At 41.2% G+C, this 17,337-nt stretch overlaps 1 protein-coding gene across 2 annotated transcripts in view; it reads left to right on the plus strand.

Moving 5' to 3' along the window:
* SNX10 (sorting nexin 10) overlaps positions 1–16,516 on the plus strand; it is a 62,085-nt gene extending 45,569 nt beyond the window's left edge. For both annotated transcript variants that reach the window (XM_083188931.1, XM_083188932.1), the window contains exons 6-7: positions 14,655–14,858; positions 15,324–16,516. In XM_083188931.1, coding sequence (XP_083045057.1) covers positions 14,655–14,858; positions 15,324–15,441 — 322 coding nt within the window. In that variant the 3' untranslated portion in view covers positions 15,442–16,516. The remainder of the gene's footprint in view (positions 1–14,654; positions 14,859–15,323) is intronic.
* Positions 16,517–17,337: the final 821 nt, after the last annotated feature.

Raw genomic sequence — 17,337 nt, forward strand, 5'->3', positions numbered from 1 at the left:
GCACATGCTAAACAATGAGGGCCAGATGTATCAAGCTTCAAAAAGTGATAGAGTGGAGAGTGATAAATCATCAGCTCCTACCTGTCATTTTCCAAACCCACTAGATTGTAAGCTCCTCCGAGTAGGGCCCTCTTCCCTCCTGTTGTCAAAGCCCACTTCTCTTCACATTTCACTCACAGCTCTCCTATACTCCAACACTCAGTGACCATCTTCATACTCATCTCCATCATTGGCCTCAAGCCTCTAGTTGTATGTTGATTGGGTCCTCACTACTTACATTTAAGCTGTAATGTGTATTGAACTGTGGCGCTCTTTATTTGTACTGTATTTTTGTTATTTATTCAATGTTATGCCAAGTTTTGTCTCCCTGTATTGTTCCTTTGTACGGCGCTGCGAAACACTTGTGGCGCCTTATAAATAAAATTATAATAATAATAAACCCAATCTATAACATGAAGGGTAGGAGCTGATTGGCTGGCTGTTTATCACTCTCCATTTTATCACTTTTGATGCTTCAAACATCTGGCCCTGAGTCTTTCTGCTCTGTTGGAACAAAATTATATATGAGAAGACTTTCTTTTATTCACTTATTTATTTTTCCCGGACATTATAATGACCAAATTTAAAGTGAATTAATTGGGATTTCTGTTACTCAATTGTTTATTGATTTGTACAAGCACATTAATTGCTAATACAGAAATAATCTGTGTGTGGGCAGTGTTACATGTGTTTTTTTTAAGTCGATCACAATGAGCAAGAAGGAACAAGACTATCCAAGTCACAATAAAGGTCTATACACACTTGGCGTTTTTGCCCAGCGTGTATGCACAGCGATGATGGAGAAAAATCGCTTGGCTGAATATCGCTCAGTGCATACACACACACATTTTCGCCCGTCTAAGGGATTTTCCCAGTGGGTGAATAACTTTCCATAGCAGGTCGCTATGGAAAGCCGTCCAGCCCATTGCTCATCCGCTGGAATACCAACAGATGGCGGTGATGCGGGAGCACACATTAGCGATCACCACTAATCACCGGGCCATACACACTGGAAGACTTCTCAGCTGAAAGTAAAGTTCGTGTCCATGCAAAACATAGACATCACCACCCTTATAATTTGTTTAAAGAGTATTGTCTGAAGTTGACTTTAGATGATTTTAAGCTATAGTAAAACTAGTTGATTGCATATATTGATAGAGAAAAATCTTTCTTTCTCTCCATGTTAAGCCAATTATTATTTGTTAAAATAAACTACATTCCTTTATTAGACTATAATGCATTCAGTTCCAATGACATGTCCTCTTGCCTTAAACAGTGATGCTTAGCCTACTTGTATATCCGTAGTATACTCTGTGCAGGACTGAGTACATTTATATTATTACAATATATAGGGGGGTATTCAATCGCCGGCAACCATCTCCCCACGGGGGAGATGGTCGCCGGGCCCTATTCAATGCTGTCTTCCCCGACAGCATTGAGCAGGGTTTCTCGGCAGAACAAGCCCGACTTCACAAGCTGTCGGGCTCGTTCTGCCGAGAACGGCCAGGAAGTGAGGAGCCACGCCCCCTTCTCGCTCCTCGGGAGACGGGACATTGAATCCCGCCTGCTTGTTCTCGGTCGAGGTGACTGAGAACTGAACATTGAATACCCCCCATAGAATCACATAGGAAAAGACCATGAGTTTGTGAGTTTGCATTGATATAAAAAAACGCAGGCTGTGTTTGAAAAATGAAGCTGATTGGTTGGTACTTTAGCTCTCTACACTTCATCTCTTTCTTGATTTAACACACACACCCACACCCCTGCTCCAAAACATTTCTGGCTGTTGTATTTCTTTACCTCAGATGTTGGCTATTGTTATGAGGTCCTTCTGACAACTCTTCCATACATATTATTTATGCTCTGTAGAAATCTCGCTGGGCGTTTTCCCATAGCATTCAATGCTGCATTTCACCATAGCTTCCATTTCTTTGATTCTGATGCATACTTCTTTAGTGTCCTCTCTTCTCCCAGAGAGGACACTAATAGAGGAGACCATTCAGACCACTTCAGGGGCTAAACTGCTCATCCTTAGGCCTTCCAGCAACACAGAGAAACACCCGAGATTCACGGATCCGCCAAAAGTGGGGTGTAGACATATGACACAATGAACATTTAATCCATCCCCCTTGCTGTGGCCACCGCTTTTGCAGGATGCGGGAGAGCTGGGGCTGTGAGGGGGACTACCCCAAAAATCCATGCTTCTCCTGGCACAGTGGTTAGCGCTGTATCATCGTGCCATGATCATGTGTTCCAAAGAGGTCTGTAGAGTTTTTCTGTCATTTCTGGTTATGCACGATATTCCTCTGTGAGCTTCAATTCGCCCCTACACCATTGTGGTAGGTTCATTGTCTTTTGACAAGAAATAAATATAGATTGTAAGCTCCATTGCTGAAAACACTGATAATCTCTCTAAAGGTTGCTAAATAACTGTTGCTAAATACAATACGTTCATTTTAAAGTTGGCGGTCTACTGTTTAAAGTAACCTATGGTGGGTAAGATTAGGCCCAATATCCTGGGGGGGGGGCGCAATAAAATGATGACTGATGTTCTGTGGATCACTCAGGATTATGGTAGCCAAGCATTGCAGGCTTTCCTGTGTACCTCTGCAAGTTCTCTGACTTCACTAAATCCAAATGTAAAATGATTGAATTATGATGGGTGAAAAGGTCTTGAGACACTATTTAATGAACTGAAGTGGAAGGAACACTTTTGTACATACATGCCGCATAAAGTTTTAGAAATCTTATCTGATAAATTGAAAAGGTTATTGTGGAGAAATGACATACTTATGTTTGTATCCATTTTACATCCTCCTGACCACTGGCCAAACTGCTGGGTCACCGTATCGTACAGCACACCAGGAACATTTGCATTCTCGTGGAATTAATGACTAGTTCCCTTTATAGATTGTAAGCTTGTGAGCAGGGCCCTCATACCTTTCGCTGTTTGTAAATACCCAGTTTGTTGTACCACTGTCTCCTATTGTAAAGCTCAACAGAATATGCTGCGCTATATAAGAAACTGTAAATAAATAAATAAATAAATAATAAATGTAATAAAGTCTCATCACATAATTGAACCTAAGAATGCCATATAGTATGGGGGGTATTCAATGCGGGATTGCAACTGTCGGAATCCCAGGCCGTTTTTGCTCAGCTCAACCGTAACTCGACAGCTGGAATTCATTGTTCCCACTGTGAAGTGTTGGAAAGTGGGCGGATTGTCGAAAAAAGGACGTGAATTCGACAATCTGCATCCGTTTCCGACAAAACAGATCCAACTTGTTCTAAAGTTGGATCTGTTTTGTCGTATTCTGCCTTCAATGCTTTCAGTAATGGCAGCATTGAATAGGCGATGGCCACTATTTCCGCCAAGATTGAATACCACCTTATATATTTCTAGATTTTAAAAAAAAAAAAAACTCTAGGGGTGCCCTGTGAAAAATTGTAATACTTAGGGTGCTGTGATTCAAAAATGTTTGGGATCCACTGAGTTAGGTGCTTTCTTTGACTGGGGCTCTGTTTGTGGCCTAGGGGTAGCACATGTTGAAATTTGCTTTGTGGTGTCCTCATTAATGTGACAGGAAATTAACAATGGAACACCAATTTTTGTGTGCGGTATGTTCATGAAGGATTCGAGATACATGTAGAATGATGATCATGGACATTTTGAACTAACAGCACAAAATAAGACATTGTAAATTGTACACAAATGTATATCAAATTAACAGGACAGTGGGTCTTATTAGTGATGCATGGAGTTTGACCAGTGGATTATAGTAGGCTGTGTGATTTTTTTTTTAATTTTAATTCATATTATTTTTACTTTAATAGAGCCTCAAAAATGTGGGACTATGTTCTAGTTGGAAACAAAGCGCAAGTAACTGCACACATTGGTACAACCATGGTGCACCGCAGGTGGGGCAGAGAGAGTTTGATATATGTGGGGGGCTGACCCAACCTATCTGAATTGTAGAGTAACAACAAAGCTGTCCAGCATTGTGGACTACATGCATTTAAAGAATGCAGGGTATTTGCCGCCCCCCATTTGCATTTTTTTGTATTGCTCCAAATTCAGAATTTGCCCCTTTGTGTGGGAGAAATTCCACCCCGCATAGATTATGCACATTATTTATTTTGATTGTGAGTACAAATGGCACAGAATTATTTTTCATTTAGCATTTTTGGTCATGATAGACATGGGAACTGCGATATTTCAGACCGCTGAAAGCTAGTGTCAGTAGTGGCTATGCTGGTGCTCTATGTACAGCATGTGTGTGCTGTGTCTCTACATCTGCCATATATGCTCAATAGAGGGCACCAAACACTGACACTTCCCACTGCTACACATTTATTGTGTTCCTGACAAATTAACCCCTTTCATAGCCGTATGTGCAGCTTCCATTTAGACCTTCTGCCTCCTGCTTTATATTTGTGTATAATAATGAACCAATACGCTGCATAGCTATGTGAGCATCATGTACTTAGTGATCTTGTGCGATCTTAGCTGTCATTTGTGGAAAGCTCAGAAACAGAGCCGAGTTTACAATGGAAGAATACCCTTGCGTGATTATTACCTTTTTATAGCAATGTTTTTTTATATAGGTTATGCTTTCATAGTGTTCATTCTAGCGCCCGCTATCTTTGAAAACCCATGCAGTTCCTCTTCCCTGCCTGTGGTGTCGCTATCTGCTGTGGTGTTTCCAGCACAGGTTTGGTTTGCATATCAGTGCTGAAATACAGACCACACTGTGCTAGAAGCACTACAGAAGACAGCGACACCCCAGGCAGGGAAGAGGAACTTCATGGGTTTTCAAAGATAGCAGGTGCTAGAATAAACACTACTTTCAGTAATGATGCCCTATAAATAGATGTTTCGATACTTGTGTACTAGCACAGCGTCCATAAGGCATGTGATGCGATGGCAGCCGATGTTATACAATTTTTAATTGTATACCATCGATTTGTATGCCATTGTATCGCATATACAGTGGTTTGCGATTTAAAATTGTATAAGCACCCTAATGGGGGCTTACAATGTTAAATGCACCCACACGCCACCCCCACTATGAACGTGAACCCGAAGCGCGGTGAGCACAGCGAGCCCGCGAGGGGCGGCAGTACGCGTCCTATGACCTTTTCATACCCCCACTATCCACGTCGGCATGGAGATGATTTTATATAGCGTGGCGAGCACAGCGACCCACCGAGCCCGAAGCGTGGCGAGCAGACGCGGAATACATGTAAAGTAATACGCGTCCCCTCGCGGGGCACGCTGCGCTCGCCACGCTTCGGGCTCGATGGCTCGCTGCGCTCGCCACACTATATAATATCAACTCCATGCCGACATGGATACTGGGGGTATGAAAAGGTCGTAGGATGCGTACCACCGCCCCTCGCGGGCTCGCTTTGGGTTCACGTTCATAGTGGGGGTGGCGTGGTGGTGCATTTAACATTGTAAGCCCCCATTAGGGTGCTTATACAATTAAACATCGTATAGGGGGCTTATACAATTTTAAATCGGGTGCATGGGGTGTATGGCATGCGTCGGGTGTATGGCATGCGATGCATCGGGTGTATGGCATGCGATGCGATTTATATGTAGTGCGACCAAATATCGTGGGCGCCGTGCTAGTACACAAGTACCAATGTTTCCCTTAATTTACACAGATAAGTAGTTGGTGTGTTTGCATACTTATATACTTACATTTTTTGTTTTCCAGGTTAATTGAGCAAATATGTCCGTATAGATTGTAAGCTTGCAGCAGAGCCCTCTTACCTCCAAGTCTGTCTGTTGTTACCCAGTTTGTTTTACCTCTGTCTACAATTGTAAAGTGCAACGGAATCTGCTGCTATATATAAGAAACTGTTAATAATTGAGCCAGGTTTTTTTGTTTAGTTGACATGTAGTGTACATACACACAGTACAGTATATAAGCCTATACCTATGTAGCCTTCATGTATCACTTGGCAGATGTTTGAATGAGCAGAAAACAAAAGTGTGGATAGGTCCTGTGAATCTGAACTCCCAATTTTCCCACTGGTAACATGCATTACTGTGGTTTTTTTTTTAATTATCAAATATCTAACTAGCTATCTATGTGTTCCTTATCTTGACTGTGAGCACAAGTGCATATGTATGTAGTCAGTTGAGTGTGCTCACATTTGAAATTCAAGAATATGTACCCATTCCCCCCCTTCCTCTACATAGTGGAAGCTGCCAGTTTGTAGACCGAATCAATATTCATGATGTAGTCTATCCATTCACTGGGACCCAATCGTATCAAGACATGAGGCACACATGGATGCTTCTGGACATTGTGGTTTGATACTTAATTTTATTGAATATTGGTCCAGCCCACATAACTGCTTTCCTTCATGAAGTATACAAGACTAGTACACTTTCACAGAGCAAAGAAAAATATGACCAACCCTCTGGTGGGGAGTTAGAAATGGGGGCGCTCAATATAAGTGGCTTCTCCAGCAGCTGCTTTTTAGAAAACAGGTTTGTGACTCCTGCATGTACATAAATGGAAAGAAAAAACAAGCAGCACTAGATCAATTTAAAAGATATGTATAAAAAAATTAGATGGTCTTTACAAAGTTTATTAAGACATTAAAATAAAACACTAATAGAAAAACACCATGGTATATATCAAAATATGAATATAAAATAGCACCCACAGTCACAAGATTGTAACAGGTAAATTGGAGAGTCTGTTCCTATATATACCCAAGAGTAGATGACCGGTATTATTCGGACTTGGTTCGGACCCAGGATCACATCCCCTTTATGGCGATTGCACCAAGCCTGTACTGGATTTGCTGTTTTATTATGTGATTTTAAGAGGATTCTTGGATTGACCCAAGATCCCCCTCTCCCCCACACCTTGCTGAGACTTGAATTTGTGGCAAAATGGATACCAACAATTACTGCTCCTCAGGCCATTTATTCCTTGCTTAGAACCAACAGAAAGTGCCACGTCCCTCTCAAATACACCTCCAATGGATTTTGGTGATTAATACCAGCATTGGGCCGACCACAAGGACATTGAGTGGACACGTATTCCTTGCCAGCATATATAGGAGCGGTAACTATAACCATACCTACTTGTCATCTTCTCTTGGGTATATATAGGAAAGGACTCTCCAATTTAACCATTACATCTTGTGACTGTGGGTGCGATTTTATATTCATATTTTGATAAATACCATCATGTTTTTCTATTACTGTTAGACCATCCAATTTTTTTATATTTTTTATTTTATATTGTTCTAGCGCTGCTTGTTTTTGTTCTTTTCACTTTCACTGAGCATTTTATGTAATGGTGGATAAAACACTAGGAGGTATATAACAAGAGCTTAGAGACTTCTATATTTTCAAGTCCAAACAGCCCGATGGGTCCTTTAAAAATGAAATTCTATAAATTTAAATGTCTAATCCAACAACTCAGGATTTGCAAGGACTATGAATATATCTTCCCGGCAGCTGTCGCTGGCCTCCACTCTGAAAGAGGAGTCATTTCAAACCACTGCTGTCTGGCATGATAATTAGTCTAATATTTAAATGTCTTGGATCTTTTCCTGAAGCTGTTCTCTGATAATTTATTTACACTACTTATTTTACAAACCCACTGTAGTATACACCGGTGTGGAAGTTCAGGGAGCCTCTTGCCTGTCACCTTTTTTAGTGTTGACTAAAATATGTGTTGTATATGCTGGATTTCTATCTGTCGTAGTCACAGATTCCTGGTATTTCTTTATATTGTGTGCGCAGACATATGATCATTACGGAACAAGCATTAGATGTGTTCTCGTTCTCAGTCACTGTCCTGGTCCACAGTGGTTCTGTTCAATGAAGTGTTCCTCCTAGCTGAGGGTTACATTTCCACACGGTTATCACCCATGCTTTGCTGCACTTGCACAGTTATCTCAGTGAACACAACTGGAACTGAATCAGTATGGACAGAGCCCTCTAGAAGTAGACATATAAAGGTTCATGCAGTTATATTGCTTTTGCCAATCTTTTTATTGCGTAATAAGGAATAAATTTGGTTCACTACAGTTTGTTGCACATTTCCATTGTATTTGCATGCATAACAAAGGAGTGCTTTATGTGTGCACCTAATTAACATAAGTGTGTGTGTGTGTGTGTGTGTGTGTGTGTGTGGGGGGGGGTTGTGCTTCCTTATGCCCCATGCATTTGATTTAGATTCATTCCTCATGCGCGGCATCGAAATCCTACAGAAAAATAGACGGTGCAGTCAAGACTATATAGTCCAACGCGAATATGTTGCGATTCGATCCCAAAGGCAAGGCCATCATTGTGTACACCCCTATATTGAAGAAGGTGCCTTTACTCCGTTACACATTCATACACGCTTTATGGTCTCTTTCATACTTTGTCCAGTTCTTCAAACACTTTCTCTAATTAATTTCTTAAGCGATTCTTCTTTTTTGTGGAAGAGGTTAAAAGCATCAAAACTTATAAAAAAAAAGCACTGGGTGTCCCCATTATCTGTCTAATGTTTTTCATGATTTTTGTCCACTGTGTGATGACACTTACCCTAGCTTTAACCACCACTAGTCAAAGAAAAGGTGGTAGACTGCGCTCATTGATGACAGACTGAGGTTTTAAAAATGTATAAATTTAATTAAACAATTAGCATGCTGTAAACATGTAAAATTTAAAGGTACATAGTACACAATATAAAAAGGAAGAAAGGGAAGGGGGAGGGCAAAAATTGAAAATAGCTGCGTCCACTGTTGAAGTAATATCACCTTAGTTAGAGTCCACAGTCCAGTGGGTGACCGTTGAAATGAGGAGCGGATTGCTGTATCAGAAACTGGCCGCAGCGGTACTCAAATGTAGTTTTGCTTCCGTTTGCAGTAGGGGGTAGCGATCCTCCCAGCTCGGATATGAAATATTGGTTGAGTGTCCGCTGTAGGACCCTGGGTGGGTATTAGACAGGCGGCTTGCCTTCAAGAGGTGAGTGCCTCACTCCAGGTCGATAGGGCCAGTGATGGTAAGCAGGTAAAAGGCTCCAAACGGTTCTCAGTGGAAATAGGTGGCAGTGACAGGCAGCGTTTTGTGGTGGGTGGTTAGGAGCCTGGGCCAACGCGTTTCACTGCACAGAGCAGCTTTTTCAAGGACCTTGAAAAAGCTGCTCTGTGCAGTGAAACGCGTTGGCCCAGGCTCCTAACCACCCACCACAAAACGCTGCCTGTCACTGCCACCTATTTCCACTGAGAACCGTTTGGAGCCTTTTACCTGCTTACCATCACTGGCCCTATCGACCTGGAGTGAGGCACTCACCTCTTGAAGGCAAGCCGCCTGTCTAATACCCACCCAGGGTCCTACAGCGGACACTCAACCAATATTTCATATCCGAGCTGGGAGGATCGCTACCCCCTACTGCAAACGGAAGCAAAACTACATTTGGAGTACCGCTGCGGCCAGTTTCTGATACAGCAATCCGCTCCTCATTTCAACGGTCACCCACTGGACTGTGGACTCTAACTAAGGTGATATTACTTCAACAGTGGACGCAGCTATTTTCAATTTTTGCCCTCCCCCTTCCCTTTCTTCCTTTTTATATTGTGTACTATGTACCTTTAAATTTTACATGTTTACAGCATGCTAATTGTTTAATTAAATTTATACATTTTTAAAACCTCAGTCTGTCATCAATGAGCGCAGTCTACCACCTTTTCTTTGTACATTTTCCATAGGGATTGACACCCCCTTTTTTTGACAGCCGCTAGCAGAGGTCACTCATACAGGCGCCCCTACAGTTGCCTCGGTAACTGATATCCCAATTTTTTCCACCACTAGTCAAGACTACTTGCCTGACTCTGATCCAAGCCCTCCTGTGGGTCATAGGAATATTGATGAATCAAATCAGGGACACTATACGATTCACAGACGTATGTAATGGGTAATTCAGCTGACTGTCCTACATTTGTCCAGAAGTGACTTGCCTGCATCTTCATATGTTAATTGGCTTCTTATTAGAACACTGTTTGCTTGCTGTAATTAGTAGCTTTAAAGAACTTCCATTTCCATTCGTTATCTGGGGTGAACAGTCAAACACCTGATTCCTTATGGTAACCTTGCTGCAGGCAACACAGATGTTAACCTTGCTGTAGCTGGATAACAAATAACATTGTGGACTTAGCTGTAGAATGCGGAGGCACAATAACAATTGCATGGGTGTATTTGTATATCTATGTGATATATAAGAGATTATAATATATGTACGTATTTAAATAGACACATAATATGTAGATCTATTTTTTTTTTGCTTTTCAGTTTAAATTTTCCTCTGGCCCATCTACTAATACCTATGGGTAATGAGTTGCTGTTTCCTCCTTCAGCTACTCCTTGTTGCTGTATGTCAGAATGCATTATGTGTGCCCAGAGCATCGCTGTGGAAAGTCTTTGGTGGCTGGTAAATGATCTCTCTTTCAGTCTTCTTTTGCGTTCCTGCTGCCAACTCTCCAGACTCCAAATTCTCCTGTCCTGCCTCTGATTCATCGGCACACTTGGCTGTTATAATGATTTAGACCCAGCTTTGCCCATACTTGTTTTTAAAGAGACTGTTTGTTATTATGTGGCACACAAGGTATTTATTTGAAGGATATATAGATTACATAGTGGTTAAGATGACAGACGTATTATTCACCAGAAACCACTACAGCTACGATAATTTGCTCCGGTATAAATTTGCATGATAAATCTGACCCTCGGTGCCTGTAGAGAACCATTACAGTGCAGGCATCATTTACAGATATTTGGAACTAGTGGTGACCAGATGCGTAGTAAGATCACAGTGCTGGAGTGAGAGCAGATATACAGGCACAGGTTGAATATATTCAGCTCTGGACAGGTCAGAGGCAGGGAAGGGGAACTCAGTCTTGGGCAAGGGGAATGAGAGCACCTTCGGTTTCCACCTTGTGTCTTTTCTAGAGCAGTGGTCAGGGAACTCGGTCCTCATTACCCCACGCAGTGCATGTTTTGCAGGTCTCCTCACAGAATCACAAGTGAAATAATTAACTCCACCTGCGGACCTTATAAAATGTGTCTGAGTAATTAGTACACCTGTGCACCTGCTGGGTTACCAGAAAAACATGCACTGTGTGGGGTAATGAGGACGAGTTCCCTGACCACTGTTCTAGAGTATGTTAAATATCGGACACTCAACAGAGGCTCGGTATTTTGCTGTGTCGTCTTCTAATTGCTGTGCACATGACCATCCCCAGTGGACTCATCATCTACCATTGTCAGCAGCCCCCAAATCTACAACTGGTAAGTCATAGCTAGAAGAAGATCTCTCTCTATCTAGGAAATGGCATCCTAGAGCTAGTTTTAAGAGAAGTGTGTGGTTGACTGTACACTGGACCTCTTTCAACGGCTCTGCCACCACATAGAGCATTATTCAATGCCACCGGCGAGGAGGTTTGTATGGCGAGGATGGCTTTTCCTCGCCGAAAATAAGCCATCCTCACCGTATTCAATGTAAGGTCCAAATCCTCACCATGAGAGGCCAGCAAGGATCCCCTTAATGGTGAGGTCCGCAGCATTTTGTGGTGAGCCTCGTCATTTTAATGGCCACACTCGCCATTTACACCGCACCTCAGGGAACAGGCGTGGAGGCAAACGACGAACGAACCAGATTTGTTAAATACCCTGATGGCAAGCTATCGGCACTTCTATAACCCGGGCCTGTCTTTGCAGCAATATCAGACTATTTGCCTGCTACTGTAGTGCAGAACTGGACCTTTTAACTCTCCAGGTGTTGCAAAACTACAAGCCCCATCCTATGGTGACAGGGTATGCTGGGATTTGTAGTTTCATAATACCTGAGGGGCCACAGGTGCTTTTCCATGCCTACTGTGTAGTATGTGAGGCTAGCTTATTTATTTATTTACAGTTTCTTATATAGCGCAGCAGATTCCGTTGCGCTTTACAATTGTAGAGTGATAAAAACAAACTGGGTAACAACAGACAGACATGGAGGTAGGAGGGCCCTGCTGCAAGCTTACAATCTATAAGGAGCAATTGTCAGTATTTTCAGATTCTGTTAGGTGTTGGCCTCATAGAATATACAGTTAATTATAGTTAAGAATAGGGGATGTCCGTCCAGGACAATTGTTGTTTAATAATGAGGGGTGACGTAGCGGGCAATGACAGGGCAAAATGGAGTTTGTAAATTAGCTTGATTTTGCTGTTGCTCATGGTGTCCCAAAGTAAATAAGAGTGCAAAGAGTGATATTGAATCCCATAGCGGTCATTGGGAAACCACAAAATAAGTCCTGTTTAATTTCAAATTATATCATGTTCTCACTGCCAGTGAGAAATACATGGCTTTTCCCAGGATTAAAATGCCGGGGACTGCATGGACGGACCCCCATTCTCACTGCAAGGCAAATTCCCGGGTTAAGAAGTTCTACCTGGTATTTTGCCTTTTAACACAGGTTTTTCTGCAGTGTGAACTGGTCAACCCGTGTCTGCACACCCGGATCTCAAACACGGGTAAAAAGAAGGGTTTTACCCGTGTATGAAATCCGGGTATGCGACCCGTTCACACTGCAGAAAAACCCATGTTAAAAGGCAAATTCCCGGGTCGACATGATAGACCCGGGAATTGGCCTGCAGTGAGAACGGGGTATAACATAAACAGGACGTGGAATAAAAGGACTAAATCGTGGTCCCGGGGCCTGTACGCTGCAGTTGCAGGCATCAGAGAATGCACAGTATCGGCCTCAGTACTGCGCATGCACAGACTCAAGATTCTATGGGCTGCAGCTGAAACAGTGGCGGATTTTACCTGGGAGGGCTGCAGTCCGTAGGTAAAAACCACCACCGCATGGCTAATAGGACTGACCCCATAAATTGCAGTAACATTTTTAGGGGGGTATTCAATCCTCTGCCGCTATTTACAACAGGGGAAATAGCGGGGCCACCTATTCAATGTTGTCTTTCCCGACTTGAAATGCAGTCGGGCTTGTTTTGCCTAGAACGGCCGTGGATTGTCGAGCTCACGGCCAAGGCTCAACGATCCACAGCTGTTTCTCGTGGTCATGCCCTCTTTTCGGAACCTGACAGTTGGGACATTGAATCCCCCCTGTCGAGATGCAGGCGAGTGGATCGAGAACGGGACTGGGGCTTGACTGTCTGGCCGGCCCGACAGTCGTGACCCAGGATTGAATACCCCCCCATAATGAATTTGCTGCATTCCTTGTGTACACATTCCTTTTTGTAAAGTTCAGCTTTTTTTTATCTTTTTAAAAAGGAGTTTCACCTTCAAACACCATATCGGTTTCTGGATTCCTTCTGACCAGAGTCGTTTTATTTTTGCTGCTCTGCGATGCTGCGTTATACATCCGTATAAATCACAGTATAAAGCTACAATGGACAGAAATAGTTCATGCACACTGAAAGACAAAGCAATGTATTTAAAGGAGATACAGAATTTTTATTGTATGTGTTTTGTTTATTTGATGCTTTATTTTGTAGTTACACTTTTATGCAAAAAAAAAATTGCACTTGTTCTAGTATACGCTGCTTCTTCGGATACAATTAGTTAAAAAATGAACCATACAACTGGGTAGTCAAGAGCATTATAAAGGTTTTACTTGTGGGTTTATTACAAAAACAAACACTCATCTGTTCCTGTGCCAAATTATTTTGGCACATTTGGTGGTCCTACATTAACTTATCATGGCACAATTTTATATAGCTAAATAAATCTGGTTAACTCTTTAAATTTGTCAAAATAGGTGTGAAAATTTAGCATGCAAACATGTTATTCATCAAAATGACCTGTAATGTTTACTTTATATAGGAAATATCTTTTTCTTTTTTACACAAAAATTTTATTTGAATTTATATAACCAATGTGAGCAATGCTGGTATTTTAGCAGATATTATGCACATCTCTCACAGATGCTAGCGTTCAAAGGGTTAATAGTGTTTCTCAACATTGGGGGATATTTACTAGGATGAGTATTCTACTTCACATGTGATGTTGCTATGGGCAACCAATCAGATCCTGTCTACTATCTTTTAGAGCTGGGGTAGCCAACTCCAGTCCTCGAGACCTACCAACAGTTAATGTTTTCCAGATCTCCTCACAGAATCTCAAGTGGAGTAATTAGCTCCACCTGTGGATGTTTTAAAATGTCAGTGAGTAATGAGTGCACCTGTGCAGCAGCTAGGTTGTCTGGAAAATGAGAACTGTTGGTAGCTCTTGAGGACTGGAGTTGGCTACCACTGTTCATGAGGGTGCTAAATAAATAAGTAGATTCTGATTAGTTGCCCATAGCAACATCACATGTGAAGTAGAATACACATCTTAGTACATTTCCCCCATTGTCTTCTTAGGATTTAGCAGTTCACTCACCTTTTTTTAAACTCAAGCATTTTGATTTTAGTCCCAGTAGGAGCAATTGCCATGCTAAAGGCTGCATGGGGACTTGCTGCGTTAATAGGTAGTGGTGTGTGCGTGTTTTAATTTCCTGCATGTTTTACTTCCAATTATTCTAACACCATGCAGAAGAGCAGAGGGAACCTTTATTAAAAGTAATGACTTCCTCTGTGTGTTTTCCAGGGTCATGCAGTGCCCGTTCCTGCTCTCAGACAGTAAGCTTCACCTTTTCTTACAAACTCAACTCACTCCAGAAGAAATTGAAGCCTGTGCATCTGGACAGACAAAATACTCTGTTTCTGAAGCCATTCATAAATATGCCACATCAAACCGACGGTTTCCTGTGGAGAGGGAAGAACAAACAAGTTGTCACTCGGTTCCTGAGAGGTACTTTCATGTGCAGCAGCCCCTCTTATATTCCGTTGTTGGTGTAATACTCTGATAATGAAAAAATTAATTGACTGAGATTTTATTGAGCTGTGACAGCTTCTCATAAGAGTCCTCGCACACCTCCACACTGAATTAATGGATGCAGTAGAAATTCAATTATCTGCATTCTGATTATGTGAATTTCATTTAGTCAGACTTGAATTATTCGCGTTTAAATTATCTGGTTTAAAAAAAAAAAAAATCTAGCCACTCTCCAAATTGCTAATTAAAAGTCCCAAATTTCCTGTCTCTCATTCTGACTGGAGATAATTAAAGTTCTCCTCTGCTACTCAGCCTTTGAGTGTGTTGCGAAAACCAATTTCCTTCTCTTATCCCCCTTTATTGCACCCCCCCTCCCTTCCCCAATTCTCTCTAATTTTTGCTTCAACCCCCCCTAACGTTTTTGTGTTTTTATTTCAACAGTTCACCCGCTTCACTAGGACACAAAAAGGATGGCCGCTTTCCACATGGCTGCAAACCTGGTCAAGAGCATGAAGACACGTGGAGGAGGACTGTGTTAGCTCCGTCCCCTCCCAAGTAGAACATAGATCCCTTTACTGCAGAAACCCAAGTGCAATTCTAAATCCTCTACAGTTGTCCTCCAGATCACGTCCACTGAAAACCTTTCAAATATGCTTTTGGTAGAAAACTTTTTTTTTTTTTTTTTGGTGAAAGGTCATCTAAGCTTGGAATTTTCAAAAACGTCTCTGGGACACTTGCATTCCTTTAGCAACCAACTGTATAGCATGAGGATAATGCTAACTTGCCAAATGTATTTTTCTTGTGTTTATCTGACACAATTTGTAACATTGCACAGATCATAGAGCTGGAAAATTTGTATATCCATAAATTCAACAGGCATTTGTTTGCTGATTTTATTCCATTAATAATATAAGTATATAGTTTTAAATCATTATGGATCCAGTTTGGGGGGAATGTAGTTGCTTGTATTTTCAGTAATGAAATCTAGGCACCCGGAGGCTGGAGGGAATCTAGTATCATGAAAAACAAAGGGGTATATGTATTTTTTACCCCATTCACCTGTACATTTTTTTATTCTCCTCCACCCACCCTAATGCCACAGCGGCAGGTGCAATGCTATACAAATCCTCTATTATTTTCTTTTGTTACATATTCAGAAACCAGGAATGCAGTATATTTTGCACTTTGTGTAGTGTTTTGTTACTTTATTTATTGTGGTATTTATAATTGAACCAATCCCATAGGCTGTGAATTATTTTAAGCGCAAAATTTGACTGCATAACCGGATAACCTGCTGTTCCCTAAAGGGTTGCCAGGAGTTTTCGTGCAATAATGTCCTCTCTACACTCTATAAAAGGCTCACTATTTGTTTTGGCCTAGCAGGTGCCCTTCAAATTTGGTTTCTCTTTTATTACGATCAGGTAGACTTAATGCACTTTTTTATCTGGCTGCCTATAATGTGAAGTCATACACAATATAGTACAATGTATTTGCATTTTCACTGGGATATCTGCCAGTGGGTGATACTGGCTTTTGTTTTGTTTCTTGTATATCATTTAATAAGTGTATTTGTTACTTGGAATTAAAAATGTACATATAATTTGATTCTGTGTTTAAATAAAGATTTATACCAATAAAAAGTTCTTTCATGCAGAAATTATTAATGGGAAGGCCTCAACAATTTATAAACATGACCTATGAACCCACTTATGTTGAACACTTCAGACTTTCAAATGGAATGTATTTTTTCATACTTTTTGGGCTTATTTCATTATCATAATGTATATGTTAAGTAATACACATGGTATGCATTTTTAAACCAACACTATTTTAAATAACCCATATATAATTTATCACTATACATTTAATAAGTCTGCAGGGAGACAGGTTATTAGTGAAGCCTTCTCCGTTCTGTTTCCAGTAAAAATGGGTGCTTTTACATCATAAAATATATCTTTATTTTTAGTTATTAGACAAACTTTTGCTATAACATCAGCATGTCCAATCTCATGAAGACAAAGCAGGCTTGCCACACATTTTACTGCCCCACTTTATACTATCTGACTTTCTGTTAAGTTGTTGGTTAAAAATAATAAAATAAAAATGCATCTTAAAGTGTGAAAGCCCTAGCAGAATCTACAGGAGGAAATCGGGAACGTCAAGTACATCCAGTATCATGAGAATGCCTAATATTACTGTATTATTATGATTGACATATAAGTCTCATTTCTATAAGTCATGGACTGTTGGCATCGCTGACACATTTGCCTACTAAGAACCAGAGCAGCAATTTAGGATATGTGATCTTTGTACACCATAGAAATAATACCGTTCAGATACTGGGCTAAAACCATGTATTCATTTGCAATAGCAATCCGTACTCCTAGGATTCCCTGTATTAATGATCACTGCTACAGGAAGGGTTCCAGTAACAAACAGACATCTTACAACCTGT

The sequence above is a fragment of the Crinia signifera genome, chromosome 5 (assembly GCF_055691185.1).
Source record: "Crinia signifera chromosome 5, ASM5569118v1, whole genome shotgun sequence".
NCBI lineage: Eukaryota > Metazoa > Chordata > Amphibia > Anura > Myobatrachidae > Crinia > Crinia signifera.